Consider the following 12014-nt stretch of genomic DNA (forward strand, 5'->3'; position numbering starts at 1 on the left):
GAGCATCACGTGGCAAACTCCTCTCCTAATCAATAGAGACAGAATAGCATACAACTACCCTACAGATAATGGAAGGTGCTTCTATTCAGTCTTTTGTGTATAAAGGCATTTTTGAGGCTGTCCTGCTTTCATGAAAAAAGATTTTCAAAGGTGCCATTCAAGCAAACATAATTTAGAAGCCTTTTGTTATGAGGCTACAATTTTGCTCCACTGTGTTTGAACTGTGTTTTGGTGCACTTCTATCAGAAAGTGAAGGTAAAAGGGGATAGTGCATCATTATTTAGACAAAACACATTACATCACTTTCATACTTCTCATCAAAGACAGCCTTGCAAGAGGTAACTGATTTTGTGTGTGTTTACTATTAGGCACCTCCTATTTCTCATTTATTTTTGAATCTCAAATATTCTGGGTGGAATTCAATCAGCAGATTTTTTAAAGCTTCCGCAAATTGGTTGGCCATATTAGAAGAAGTGGTTTTGTTTCTGAACTGTAACGCTGACTTATATTCTACAAACAGTTCTCTCAGGTTTCTGATTGGTAAATATCACATACAACAAGCCAGAGTGCTTTTAAAAAGCTTAAATGTACTGCATACTGGTTTTACCCAAAATTTACCAAACATTTGTATTAATGTAATTTGTAATTAATGTTAGTGGCCATGCTTAAATTTCTGTCAAGAGTTTATTGTTTATATTGTTTTAGTTTTTCCTTTATAACTGAGCTGTTATGTGTTTATACTTGCACTGTGTAACTATGTTTTGAGAAATGCTAGATAGATAAAGATGCTATTGTCATTAATTTGTGTGGATCTACAACTTCTCTGTGACAACAAACAAATAAAACAAACGAGGCCTTTGTAGCCTCACATTTTTTGGGGAAAACTGTAATCATATCATATAGATTACACCATATATTGATGAAAACATATCCATAATACACTTTTTCTTTTTGTCTATGTTGATATTTCCATTTTTTACTTTTACTTTCTTGTTTTATGTTGATATGTTATAATTTCAAGATGTAAACACCATGTTTTTTGCTATCATGACAAGTTTGTGATCTTCTATGTATTATGTACGCTATTTTTAATGTAAAAAAATATTAGTGCAAAGATTGAATGCGTTTCTACATAGACTCTGTATAAAGAGGCTTGTCTATCATAGGAGGTGAACATTAAACTAATCAAATCAAAAAGGTTTAGTTTTCAGTACTTTACAGTTAAGTATGTGGATCTTGGCAAGTAATACACAGAGGTTACAAAGAAAACCTTTGTTTGCACATGAGGAATAAAAACACTTTATTTTCAATCATAGAAATCAGAAAGAGCCTTTAGCGCCACCTCGCGGGCATCATGGCCACAGCGCGTGTTCACACTGCGCATGCTCCACAGAAACATCCGCCCGGTCCCTATCAATCGATCAGAGAGAGGAAGATGGCGGTGGATGGAGGCAGCGCCGCAGGATCGATCGCCGAAAAACTCGATTGGGATCGCTGTTCATAACTGAGCCAAAGGCAGCGAAACAGCGCCTGGTTGGAGGGTTTGAACCCGGATTGAAGAGCGGACAACACGGAGGTAAAGCCCGAGTTAGTTTCTCTTAAAATGGCGCTTCACCTGAACCCAGGGCGAGCGAACTGAGGAAAACACAAGAGATGGACACAGGCCCGACTCCCCGAGCCGCCATCTTGTTCCTGCAATACATGCATGTCAAGGCATGCTAAATTAATCCCGGATAACAAAGCTGCAAGGATGGAGGAATTGTAATCGATGCGCCGTCAAGCTAATCTTTGAAAAGTTTTCGGGAAAAACAACTTCACAGTCTGAAAAGATCCTCGGTGCTGTTGTCTCGTCGCAAAAACGTCATGACACCAGTTAAAGCTGAATGATCGTGTTATTCTGGCTAATGTCACTCGTTGTTCCTTTAGCTAGCTAACGGTATCATGTCCCATCAGGTGCCACACACCTACTTCATTTGGCCTCAGTTGTGTTTCCAATGCTTGCTAAGTTACAGTTTGGGGGTAAAATCCTGTCTTTCTCTCTCTCTGCTATTCCCACGGTGGTGTGGTGTAGGAAAAGGAAGCCTGATGATGTCTAAAACCATGAGTGTAAACAACACAGACCAAATTAGACACCTGCAGGATAAATAAAGATCTAACCCAGACATGCCTCAACGCACACGAGAACAGTGTGCATTGTAAAGTGTCTTGATACAACCCATGGACATAACGTGGGATAATTACAGATGAATAAGAATGATTTCCCATATTCCACAGTGTTTTTAAAGTTGCCATGTACAGTAGGTCCACGTGCCAGTTTGAAAAGAGGATATTGAGAAATGCTGTCATTTCTGAGCTTCTTATCTGGCTGATCAATAGTTATCGCAATAGGATTTTCATCAAAAAAATAAATGTAATATATATTGATATAATGCTTATGGCTTGTCTAAGCACAATAAAAAGGTATAACACATAATTGATCTATTACAGATCTGTAAAATGTTTATCAAGTGTTTGTCATTCTCTGCTCATGCAAAAGATTTTAAAAACACTAAATTCACTCAGGAGCAAACTCTCTATTAAAAATAATATTAATATTATGACATTTATTGTGATAATCATCAACCTCCACTAACTTTTATCTAGATATACTTTTTGGCCATATCATCCAGCCCTACATAGTGTTCAAAACAAGGTGATTTATTGCAGTTAAGTAATGATTTTTTTGTTATCTAAACATCCAAAGTTATGGTTTGTGGCATTATTTTAATTCTATGTAAATGTATTAATGTCAGTGTTACATAATGTGGCTTTTGATATATACTGTTTTTTTCACTTAACACCCACATCCCAAATCATGGAGCGATTAGTCTGGTCTGTCAGCTGAATCATTAAAAGAATTGTACAGCTTCACTATGTTCAGGGGGGAGACATAATCATATCAATGGTGGGCAACAATGATTGATTGGTGTTGTTAAATAAAAGGCCAGTGAATGGCAAAACTGTAATGTAAAGTGCTTTGAGTGGTCATAAAGACTAGAAAAGGGCTGTACAAATACACACCATTTAGACCATTTACAAGGTCTGCCATTTATTGTGTTATTTATTTATTGTATTTGTATTAGCCATTTTAACCTCACCCAATGTCCCACATTCTTACTTGTCATTGGTCCACAGAGAAGGTGCCTGGCCGCCAGCACCATCCTCAATCTTTCAGAGCGATGGAGTTCCCATGGCACAGCGGGAAGGTCCTGGAGCAGCTTAACCGGCAGCGCAAGCAGGGCCTGCTGTGTGACTGCACCTTTGTTGTGGACGGGGTGGACTTCAAGGCCCACAAAGCTGTGCTGGCAGCCTGCAGCATCTATTTCCGCACCCTCTTCCTGGACCAGAAAGATGTGGTGCATCTGGACATCAGCAATGCAGCAGGTAGGTTCAACCTGACTGTGGGCACACACGTCTTTATACTTCCGTTTTGTGTATTTCATTTGTTTTGTCTTTTTCATCTTCCAGTGCTTTGATTTTGTACACCATCTACAGTACCTTGCTTAAATATCGCTAAATGTACCTCATCATCCCTACTGTCCATCCAGTAGACTTATTGTATTCCTCATTATCGTTGCAGGTTTGGGTCATGTCCTGGAGTTTATGTACACAGCCAAGCTGAGTTTAAGTTCGCAGAATGTCGAAGACGTGCTGGCCGTTGCTAACTTTTTACAAATGCAAGAGATTGTAAACGCCTGCTCTGCGTACCAGTCGATGGCAAATCCAGTTCCTTCCCTCATAACACTGGATTTCACTGTGGGTGAGTTCAGTGTTCCACGTTGCTCTGTGAGTCATTTCAATGCAGTGAATACTCAGAATAATTACTTTTTTTTTTATTTTATTAAAGTTGCAGTGTGTTAAATCTAGTGGTGATCCTTCAGTTTTCATAAAAACTGAAGGATGTTTAGTTTGTCTGGGCTACTAAGAAACATGGCGGCCTCCATAGAGAGGACCCCCCCTGATGTAAATATAAAGTATTTCAATATAAAGGGCCCATTCTAGGGTAAATAAAACAACAATTTGTACAATTTAGATGAAACACACTCATTAAAACATCACTAGGATTATTTAACATTAAATTTCTGTCAATAGATCCCTTTCACCTAAATTTTACACACTGGACCTATAATAAATAAACCCTCTTCACAGTTTTTATGCCTGTACCAACAGTTGTTGCCCTCAACTTAATAATCTGTGCCCTCAATTTCACAAGTGCTAAACCAGGGAAATAATTACATACTTGTGTTGAAAGGGATAATTCAATAACCTAACGCGTTGAACCTTAACTTTATCTTCAAGTTATCCCATGTTTGTAATACTAGTAGTGTCAGAGAAGTGTTTCCACTCTTTCCATGGTTGGTTGCAGCTATTACAAATGCTGTATTCACCTGTACTGTAAAGAAGTGAGATAAATCACTCTGATATGATGATTATGATACTGTTTTAGGACATTTTTTTGTGCAGAATTGATCAGTGTGAAACTGCTTAGTGGTTATATCAGTTCATGTGAAGATATCAACCTAATCTGATTCAGATTCAACATTTGATTAAGTTCATTTCAGACATGCACTGAGCTATGATCTCCTGTTACTCTCCAGAGGGTCTGTATGTGAGGAAGCAAACGACAGAGTAAGGGGCTCCTGACATTCTCCAAAGTTTCTCCTGCCAGCCCACGAGTAAAAACTCTGCATAATGTCAGAATGAGCCCAAAACACAAACATATCAGGATGAAAAAGAGGAGCCTTACACATAGATGAAGTCAATTTAGAAAGACAATGAGTTTTGGTGATAAGGGTCGTCACCTGTGTGATGTGCTGTAAATAAAACCAAATGATCGCTGCGTGTCTCCTGCATGCAGGTCAACCCGTAACCTGAATCATGTGCTGTGTAGTTCATAAGTAAAAGGCAAACTCAGAAGAATGTCCAGACAAAATTAGGGTATATTCTGCGGAGTTCATGTCTGAAAACGGCTTTAGATTTTACGTTGTAATCCAAATATGAAAATATGGAGTCTGACATAAGCCACTTTCTTCTTTTGTCCTTGAATAAACCAGATGAAAAAACAGGTCAAAGCGAGCTGAGACTGGCGCAGGAGAGTGACATGGCTGAAGTGGCAGCACAAGCAGAGGAGAGTGCTTCTTGCCCTATCACAGAAGATAAAGAACCGACGCAAAATCAGGACAATTTAAAGGAAGACACCGCTACAGAAACTCAACAGACTGATTCTCAGCCCAGTCCTGCAGCACAAACACCCAAAACCGAGCCCCCTTCGGGTGAAAAGAACATAGAAAGCACTGCACAAGATACACCTGAATTTCAGGATGACCCCTGCGACACCAATTATGTACCCGGTAAGTACCTACAGAAAGTCCATTTGGCATGTGTGCTTGCATCTAATAAAAATAAAATCGTGTTCAAGGCCCACATGATGCTTTGTAGCGTCTGTAACAAGCTTTGCTAATTTTATTCGACACACAAACTCAGAGTTATCTCTCTGCATTTACAGGATTACAGTTAAAATCTGAAGGCAGCTCATCTTACTCGAGCTCTCGAGGGAGAAGAATCCGAAAACCTCTGCGACGAAACTTCCCACCTGGTGAGCACAAGACGGTTCCGCTGTATCAATGTAGACAACCCCTCTGTCGACAAGACTTTAAACTGGTTACGAAATGTGTTGAGTACCATCATACAGAAGGAGTCAGGATTTCATCAGGAGTAATTCATTTTTCATGAGTCAGATTGATTAGAATCAATATGATTATTGCAGTGTTTCCTCTTTTTTTTTTGAAGTTCAACATTCAATTCCAGGATCTCTGCAAAATGTTAATTGTTTTAGAAGCAGCTTATTGAAAGAGTGTTGGATTTTCATAGCTATAACAATTTCTATTCAAGATTCTAGACAGTATGTTAGTTACATGTGTCCCTATTTCCACCCTCATAGAGAGTGACTCAGAGGGCGAAGGCACGTCAGAGACAAAACCTGAGTCAAAGGTGGCGGAGCCGACCGAGGTGACTGAAGGAGAGGAGGATGAGTTTGTGGAGACCGGTGATGGGGAAGTTGATGATGAAGATGGGGATGGAGAGGAAGATGGGGATGGGGATGGAGAGGAAGATGGGGATGGAGAGGAAGATGGGGATGGAGAGGAAGATGGCGAGGTCAGCCAGCAGGAGGAAGGAGTCGACTCCGGCAGCGAGATGGAGGGGAGACAAACTCTGTCAGCGTCAATGAGCAACCGGTCCGAGTCAAAGCCTTACAGCTCTGTGACACACAAATGTGAGGTAAGCTTTACATGTTTGTCATCATGATTTTGAGGTTTGAATAAGACAACCACAGGTACATTCAGCTGATGCAGCGTTGTCGGCAATCTTTGCGCGAATGATCCTGTACCTATTTTTGCATATAAATCAGCTCACTCCAAGTGGCCTATTTTCTTTACTGCAGGACTGTGGGAAGAAATTTACCCACACTGGTAACTTCAAGAGGCACATGCGTATTCACACAGGAGAGAAGCCGTTCAGCTGTCGGGACTGCAACAAGGCTTTCTCAGACCCAGCAGCCTGTAAAGCCCACGAGAAAACACACAGGTGAATCACTTCTTTTATTCAGAGATGTGTAGTTCACGTCTTTCTCATCACACCTGCCTACTGAGCTCTTTCAGGCTACAGTACTAAATTGAGTTATTGTCTCCTAGCCCCCTGAAGCCGTACTGCTGCTCCATTTGCGGAAAGAGCTACCGTCAGATCAGCCTGCTCAATTTGCACCGCAAGCGCCACACAGGTGAAGCACGCTACAGCTGCGACGTCTGCGGCAAGCTCTTCACCACGTCTGGCAACCTGAAGCGGCACCAGCTGGTGCACAGCGGTGAGAAGCCCTATCACTGCGACTTCTGTGAGAAGGCCTTTTCTGACCCCACCGCCAAGATGAGACATCTAGAGACGCACAATACGGGAAAGGGCAACAAGTGTCCGCACTGCGAAAAACGCTTTAACCAGGTAACAGCTTGTATTTGAATGTTTTTTTGAATTGCACCTCTCTTCATTAATACACAACTTATCCCCTTTTAGAGCACTACACACTTGCCTTTCAGAAAGGTGTTTGGATAAGTTAAATTCTAATTTGGTAGTCCCATAAGCATTTAGTTTCCACATTTGTGTTTTAAGTCTGATTGTCATATGTTCTCTTTAGGTGGGGAATCTTAAGGCTCACTTAAAGATCCACATTACAGATGGACCTCTTAAATGCAAAGAATGTGGCAAACAGTTTACAACTTCAGGTAAGAAGACAGTAAGAGCTATTTGTTTTCTCAATCAATAGAAACTCCACCTATCAAAGAAGTACTAGTGGCATGTGGATCCCCCCCCCCATACCTAAAGCAAGAACAGTAAAGATCAGTTCAGTGACAGAAAACATTACATCTGTTAAATGAGGAGGACAAATATTAAAAAGGAGATGTTATGCTTAGTTTCTACTTTCTTCTTTGTTTCAGCTGATATCAAAAAAATTGAATAGCTCTCAGTAGAGCCCATACCTCCACCAAGGCCCAACATTGCCCTTAAAGGGATAGTTCATCCAGAAATGAAGTTACTAAGGAGCCAATTATCAATTAAAAGTTAATGCTTATTAGTGATTTATATGAGAAATTGGTGAAAAAAGTTTCAGGTTCTTTAAATTGAGGATTTTCAGTTTTTCCTTATTTTTGAATGATATGTTTTGGGACTCTTGTTCAAAAGATTGATTCATGATGGAAATAATTGTCAGTTTCAGTCCCATAATCATCACATGATTTCAGATAAGGTGACAAAGCCGCTACCAGTGTTGTCGATAGAGTCATTACACAGAGCCACAGTTTACCGTTCATACAAACTCCTGCGGTATGTGAGACATGTGATGGGGTATGGTGTGTAGGAAACTACAATGAGATTCTGTGTCCTCGGTAACTGACACGTAGCAAACTGTAACCTCTAACAAACTGAACTGAACTTCAAATAAAATGATTTACCATTCAACAGAATAGCATTAAGGAAACGGTGACATGCATTAGTCCGACTTTATTTTTATTGATTTCTATTTTGTTGTGTATCTTCAGCTTTTTCGGCTGTTTTCATTAAGTGTGCACTTTATATAATGGCAGGTGACTTGTGTCACTGTTTCTTTGCTTTTAGTCATTCAGTCTAACCTTTGTGTGATGGTGTCTGCTGTGTAGGGAATCTGAAGAGACACCTGCGGGTTCACAGTGGGGAGAAACCTTACACCTGTATGCACTGTATGAGAGCGTTCAGTGATCCTGGAGCTCTGCAACGGCATGAACGCATCCACACAGGTATTCCCGTCACATTCAGGCAGACTATGTAATGTGAAAGCAACATGCAATATTCAAATTTTTCATAGCGGAACTGCACACTTATGTTGATATCTACAATCCACCTGAGTGAGACAGTAATTCATGTGTTACAGGAGAGAAGCCCTGCGTCTGTGTTGTCTGTGGCAAAGCCTTCACCCAGGCCAGCTCCCTTATTGCTCATGTCCGCCAGCACACGGGAGAGAAGCCTTATGTGTGTGATCGCTGCGGCAAAAGGTCAGTGGCGTGACAGAATAGACACAGCGATGCAGTAATACTAGGCTCGGTTTTCAAAACTCAATTGTACTTTATACCTCTTTATATGCAGGTTTTTTAGATGCCTGCTAAAAAGGCGATTCACTTCTTTTCCATTGCCAGTAGAGGAGTTTACCTCTCAGTTTTTTTACCCCTGGTCTGTCGTGTTCAACGTCGCAAATGCACTGAAAACAGAGGCGCTCTCTTACACTTCTGTCTGCCCATTAGTCAAATTAGTGCGTTCACCCAGGTGACATTGCCGTTCGGATCTAGAGCCGATAAAACCCTTTTTCTACTGCAGAGTCATTTGACCTGCAGTGAATGTCGATTGAATCCCTTCCCATTGCAGACAAAAGCCAGATGTCAGTGGATGTTAGTGTGTTTTTTGACCAGGGGAAAAGGGGCATTACGTGAAGTTATCCATCGATATGACTGGAAACATTAGCTATTGATTTAATCTGCACAGGAACCATAGATCGTATGTATCTGTCTGGCCTCCAAGGTCATACTTTTTTAAATAAAATGTTTTGTTCAGTCTTGCATCAAAAGTTTTGTACTGATATTAAATCATGATCAAATTGTTGCTGTGAACTCTTGCTTTAAATACAATGTGAATACAGGAAGCTAGATGAGCAATGTATCTTATGTTTCTCTCTGCACAGGTTTGTGCAGTCCAGTCAACTGGCCAATCACATTCGCCATCATGACAACGTCCGACCACACAAATGTCAGATGTGCAACAAGGCATTTGTCAATGTGGGAGACCTGTCGAAGCACATCATCATACACACAGGTAAGGACAAAATTTGTGCCCAATTATTATGTTGCTTCAGGGAGGAACACGAGAAACTTCAGTCTCCTTTACTGCTGCTTCCCACCAGTTGAGTGTTTTGTTTTTTCTGTCCGGCTTTCTAAGGGGAGAAACCTTTCCTGTGTGACAAATGCGGCAGAGGATTTAATCGAGTGGACAATCTGCGCTCTCATGTCAGGACCGTCCACCACGGCAAGGCCGGCATGAAGCGGCTGATAGTAGCCACGGGCAGCACAGACGAGGTGGCTGATGGGTGCACAGTTGCAGCCAACTCTGACAGCGAGATCAACATAGTGACTGTTACCACAGATGATATTGTCACCCTGGCAGGAAGTGCTGTGGCTCAGCTGACAGGTCAGAAAGCATCCTCAAGACTGAATCCATTGATTTTCAGGGAAATGTGTGTATGCTGGAGAGGAGCTGACAAGTGCTGCAGATAGCATCCTGCAGGTGATAAGAGAAGCATGAATGGGTTTATGCAGTGACAAGTGTTTGTTTACCTTGTGTCACTTGTCTGTTTACAGTTGTTCCAGTGGATGCTTCAGTGTCTGCAGATGAGACAGAGGCTTTGAAAGCTGAAATCACCAAGGCAGTAGAGAAAGTGCAAGAAGCAGGTAAAATTTAAAAGTACTTTTGATATCAACTCAAACATACTGATTCTCCTAAAAAACATATATTTTGAGTTAAATACGTGGGATTTGGCCATGTACACATCCCATTGATTCTAAAATGTAGTTGGGAGTTGTTATTAACACATATTATAGGAACAACTTGATAACAAATATTTTATGCACATATGCATGTAATAGACAAATGCCACAATTTAACAGTCACTGCCAGAGCTCTCACTGAATCTAATGCAAACAAATGCTTCAAGAGACTTTAACTAACTTACTTACCTTCTTGTATGATAAAATTCGAATAAGTTAGTAATTCTCAAATGAAAATTATTTAACTCCAATGGCAGAGACAGCGAGTGTAGTGCCAATTTAATTGATAAACCAAATCCAACCAAATTCGAACTTTATGGACTTGTGTAAAATGGTAAATTGGAAAAGATCAGGGGAAGTTGGTGTGATAACATGTAACACATTTCGATAGGATGTTATACAGCAGGAGGAATATGAATGGCTTACTTTGTTTGTCAACTCTTCATCTGTTCCCAGACCCCAACACACAGATCTTATACGCTTGTGATTCCTGTGGTGATAAATTCTTGGACGCGAGCTCCCTTGCCCAGCACGTACGCATACACACAGCTCAGGCCTTGGTCATGTTTCAGGCCGATTCAGACTTTTACCAGTACACCACAACCACCTCCGCTGAGGGGGAAACGGCTACAACATGGCAACCCACAACAGAGCAGGTTATCCAGGAAGGGGAAACCTGATCTGCCATGCCAATGACGGAGAGGAAGAGGCAGACAGAAAGATGGTGGGCGAGACACGACAACAAGAAGAACGGTCACGAAGGGTGACTGATGAGCAGTGGAAACCCACACTGAGCTCCACACATAGGGAAAAGAGTGTACTGGATCAGATTTGTGAAAAGATGTGTTAAATATTGTTTATAGCAGAAATCTAATTTATACAGGAGGAGGAAGCACAGTAAATTAAGGGAGTTTATGAGGCCCAAGAATTTCCGAATAAGGTCAACTTAATGTAAACTCGATAAGATTTATGGTCATAAGTCATGATGTTTGCAGCCCCAATTCCAACACACCAGATGAAATTCAGTGATTTTGTAAATCATTTTGAGAATTCTGTTAGAGAAGGTTATACGATGTATAATTTGTTTATTTTTAGAATGAAATGCAGGATTGTGCATTTGTCATTTCTATTAAACATTTAGATCACAATAATTCCAAATATAACTTAAACACCTGTTTTATTTTTTTCATTTCACTTAAGTGAAATATGTACATTTTCCCTAAACAGTCAAACTATTTTATTGCTTTTAGTTGAAATATTTTCATGGAAAGCTCATTATACAAAGAATATTTAGATGGACATGTAGGGTAATAAGGATTTAGATCAGAGGGGTGATTTATTCATGTTCTGGCAAACACTGTAAATGCTGTTGATGTGTAATATTTATAGATTTGCTACGTGTCCTTTATAAGTCTTATGACCCCTAAATGAAGATTGAAATAAATATTTGTCTTGATGAGAAACAGGTCAATTCTCAGTTTTACCATAACTGTAAGACAGCTTTTTTCTATTGTTGCAGTAAGACGATCTCACTGGTATGAAGATAGTTCAGTGTCATTTTGTTGTCTGTTTACATTAACATCTACAAGATACTTGGTAAGAATCAATGGTCGTTATTGGATCAATAAAGAACCATCGCAGTCTGACCAGCCTTGTGTTGCACTTTGATTTTCCTTTAAATCATATTCATACTAATATTTGATATAAAAATGTATGGGAAAATTAGGCACTTTGGATTAGCATAGAATAATAACTTGTTCACATTAATTGTATTTAAATTGTTTTCGTTAAGATAAGAATGCACAAACATATATGAACATTTTAAATAATTTAGGCACTTTAAACCAACTCATGTTATTT

General features: G+C 40.1%; 1 protein-coding gene across 2 annotated transcripts; it reads left to right on the forward strand.

The window, feature by feature from the left end:
• Positions 1-1391: 1391 nt before the first annotated feature.
• On the forward strand, positions 1392-11800 carry zbtb17 (zinc finger and BTB domain containing 17). 2 transcript variants are annotated; one of them, XM_035159064.2, is made up of 15 exons: positions 1392-1576; positions 3175-3423; positions 3620-3799; positions 5094-5390; positions 5546-5635; positions 5981-6318; positions 6482-6624; positions 6732-7032; positions 7226-7313; positions 8244-8360; positions 8495-8615; positions 9296-9426; positions 9550-9798; positions 9969-10058; positions 10611-11800. In XM_035159064.2, the coding sequence occupies exons 2-15, from the start codon at positions 3219-3221 to the stop codon at positions 10832-10834; spliced, it is 2574 nt and encodes an 857-aa protein (XP_035014955.1). In that variant the 5' UTR covers positions 1392-1576; positions 3175-3218; the 3' UTR covers positions 10835-11800. The 2 variants fall into 2 exon arrangements, with proteins under 2 accessions (XP_035014955.1, XP_035014956.1); XM_035159065.2 differs by lacking the exons at positions 1392-1576; positions 3175-3423 and having other exon boundaries at positions 3673-3825.
• The last annotated feature ends 214 nt before the right edge of the window (positions 11801-12014 follow it).

This window comes from Hippoglossus stenolepis, chromosome 6, assembly GCF_022539355.2.
Source record: "Hippoglossus stenolepis isolate QCI-W04-F060 chromosome 6, HSTE1.2, whole genome shotgun sequence".
NCBI classification, from domain to species: Eukaryota; Metazoa; Chordata; class Actinopteri; order Pleuronectiformes; family Pleuronectidae; genus Hippoglossus; species Hippoglossus stenolepis.

What these genes read in the sequence shown, in the direction of transcription:
- zbtb17 (XM_035159064.2), top strand. Translation starts at nt 3,219, where the DNA reads ATGGAGTTCCCATGGCACAGCGGGAAGGTCCTGGAGCAGCTTAACCGG. An exon ending in CTGTGACACACAAATGTGAG is followed by an intron (nt 6,319 to 6,481) that starts GTAAGCTTTACA and finishes TCTTTACTGCAG; the next exon opens with GACTGTGGGAAGAAATTTAC. An exon ending in CAAACAGTTTACAACTTCAG is followed by an intron (nt 7,314 to 8,243) that starts GTAAGAAGACAG and finishes TCTGCTGTGTAG; the next exon opens with GGAATCTGAAGAGACACCTG.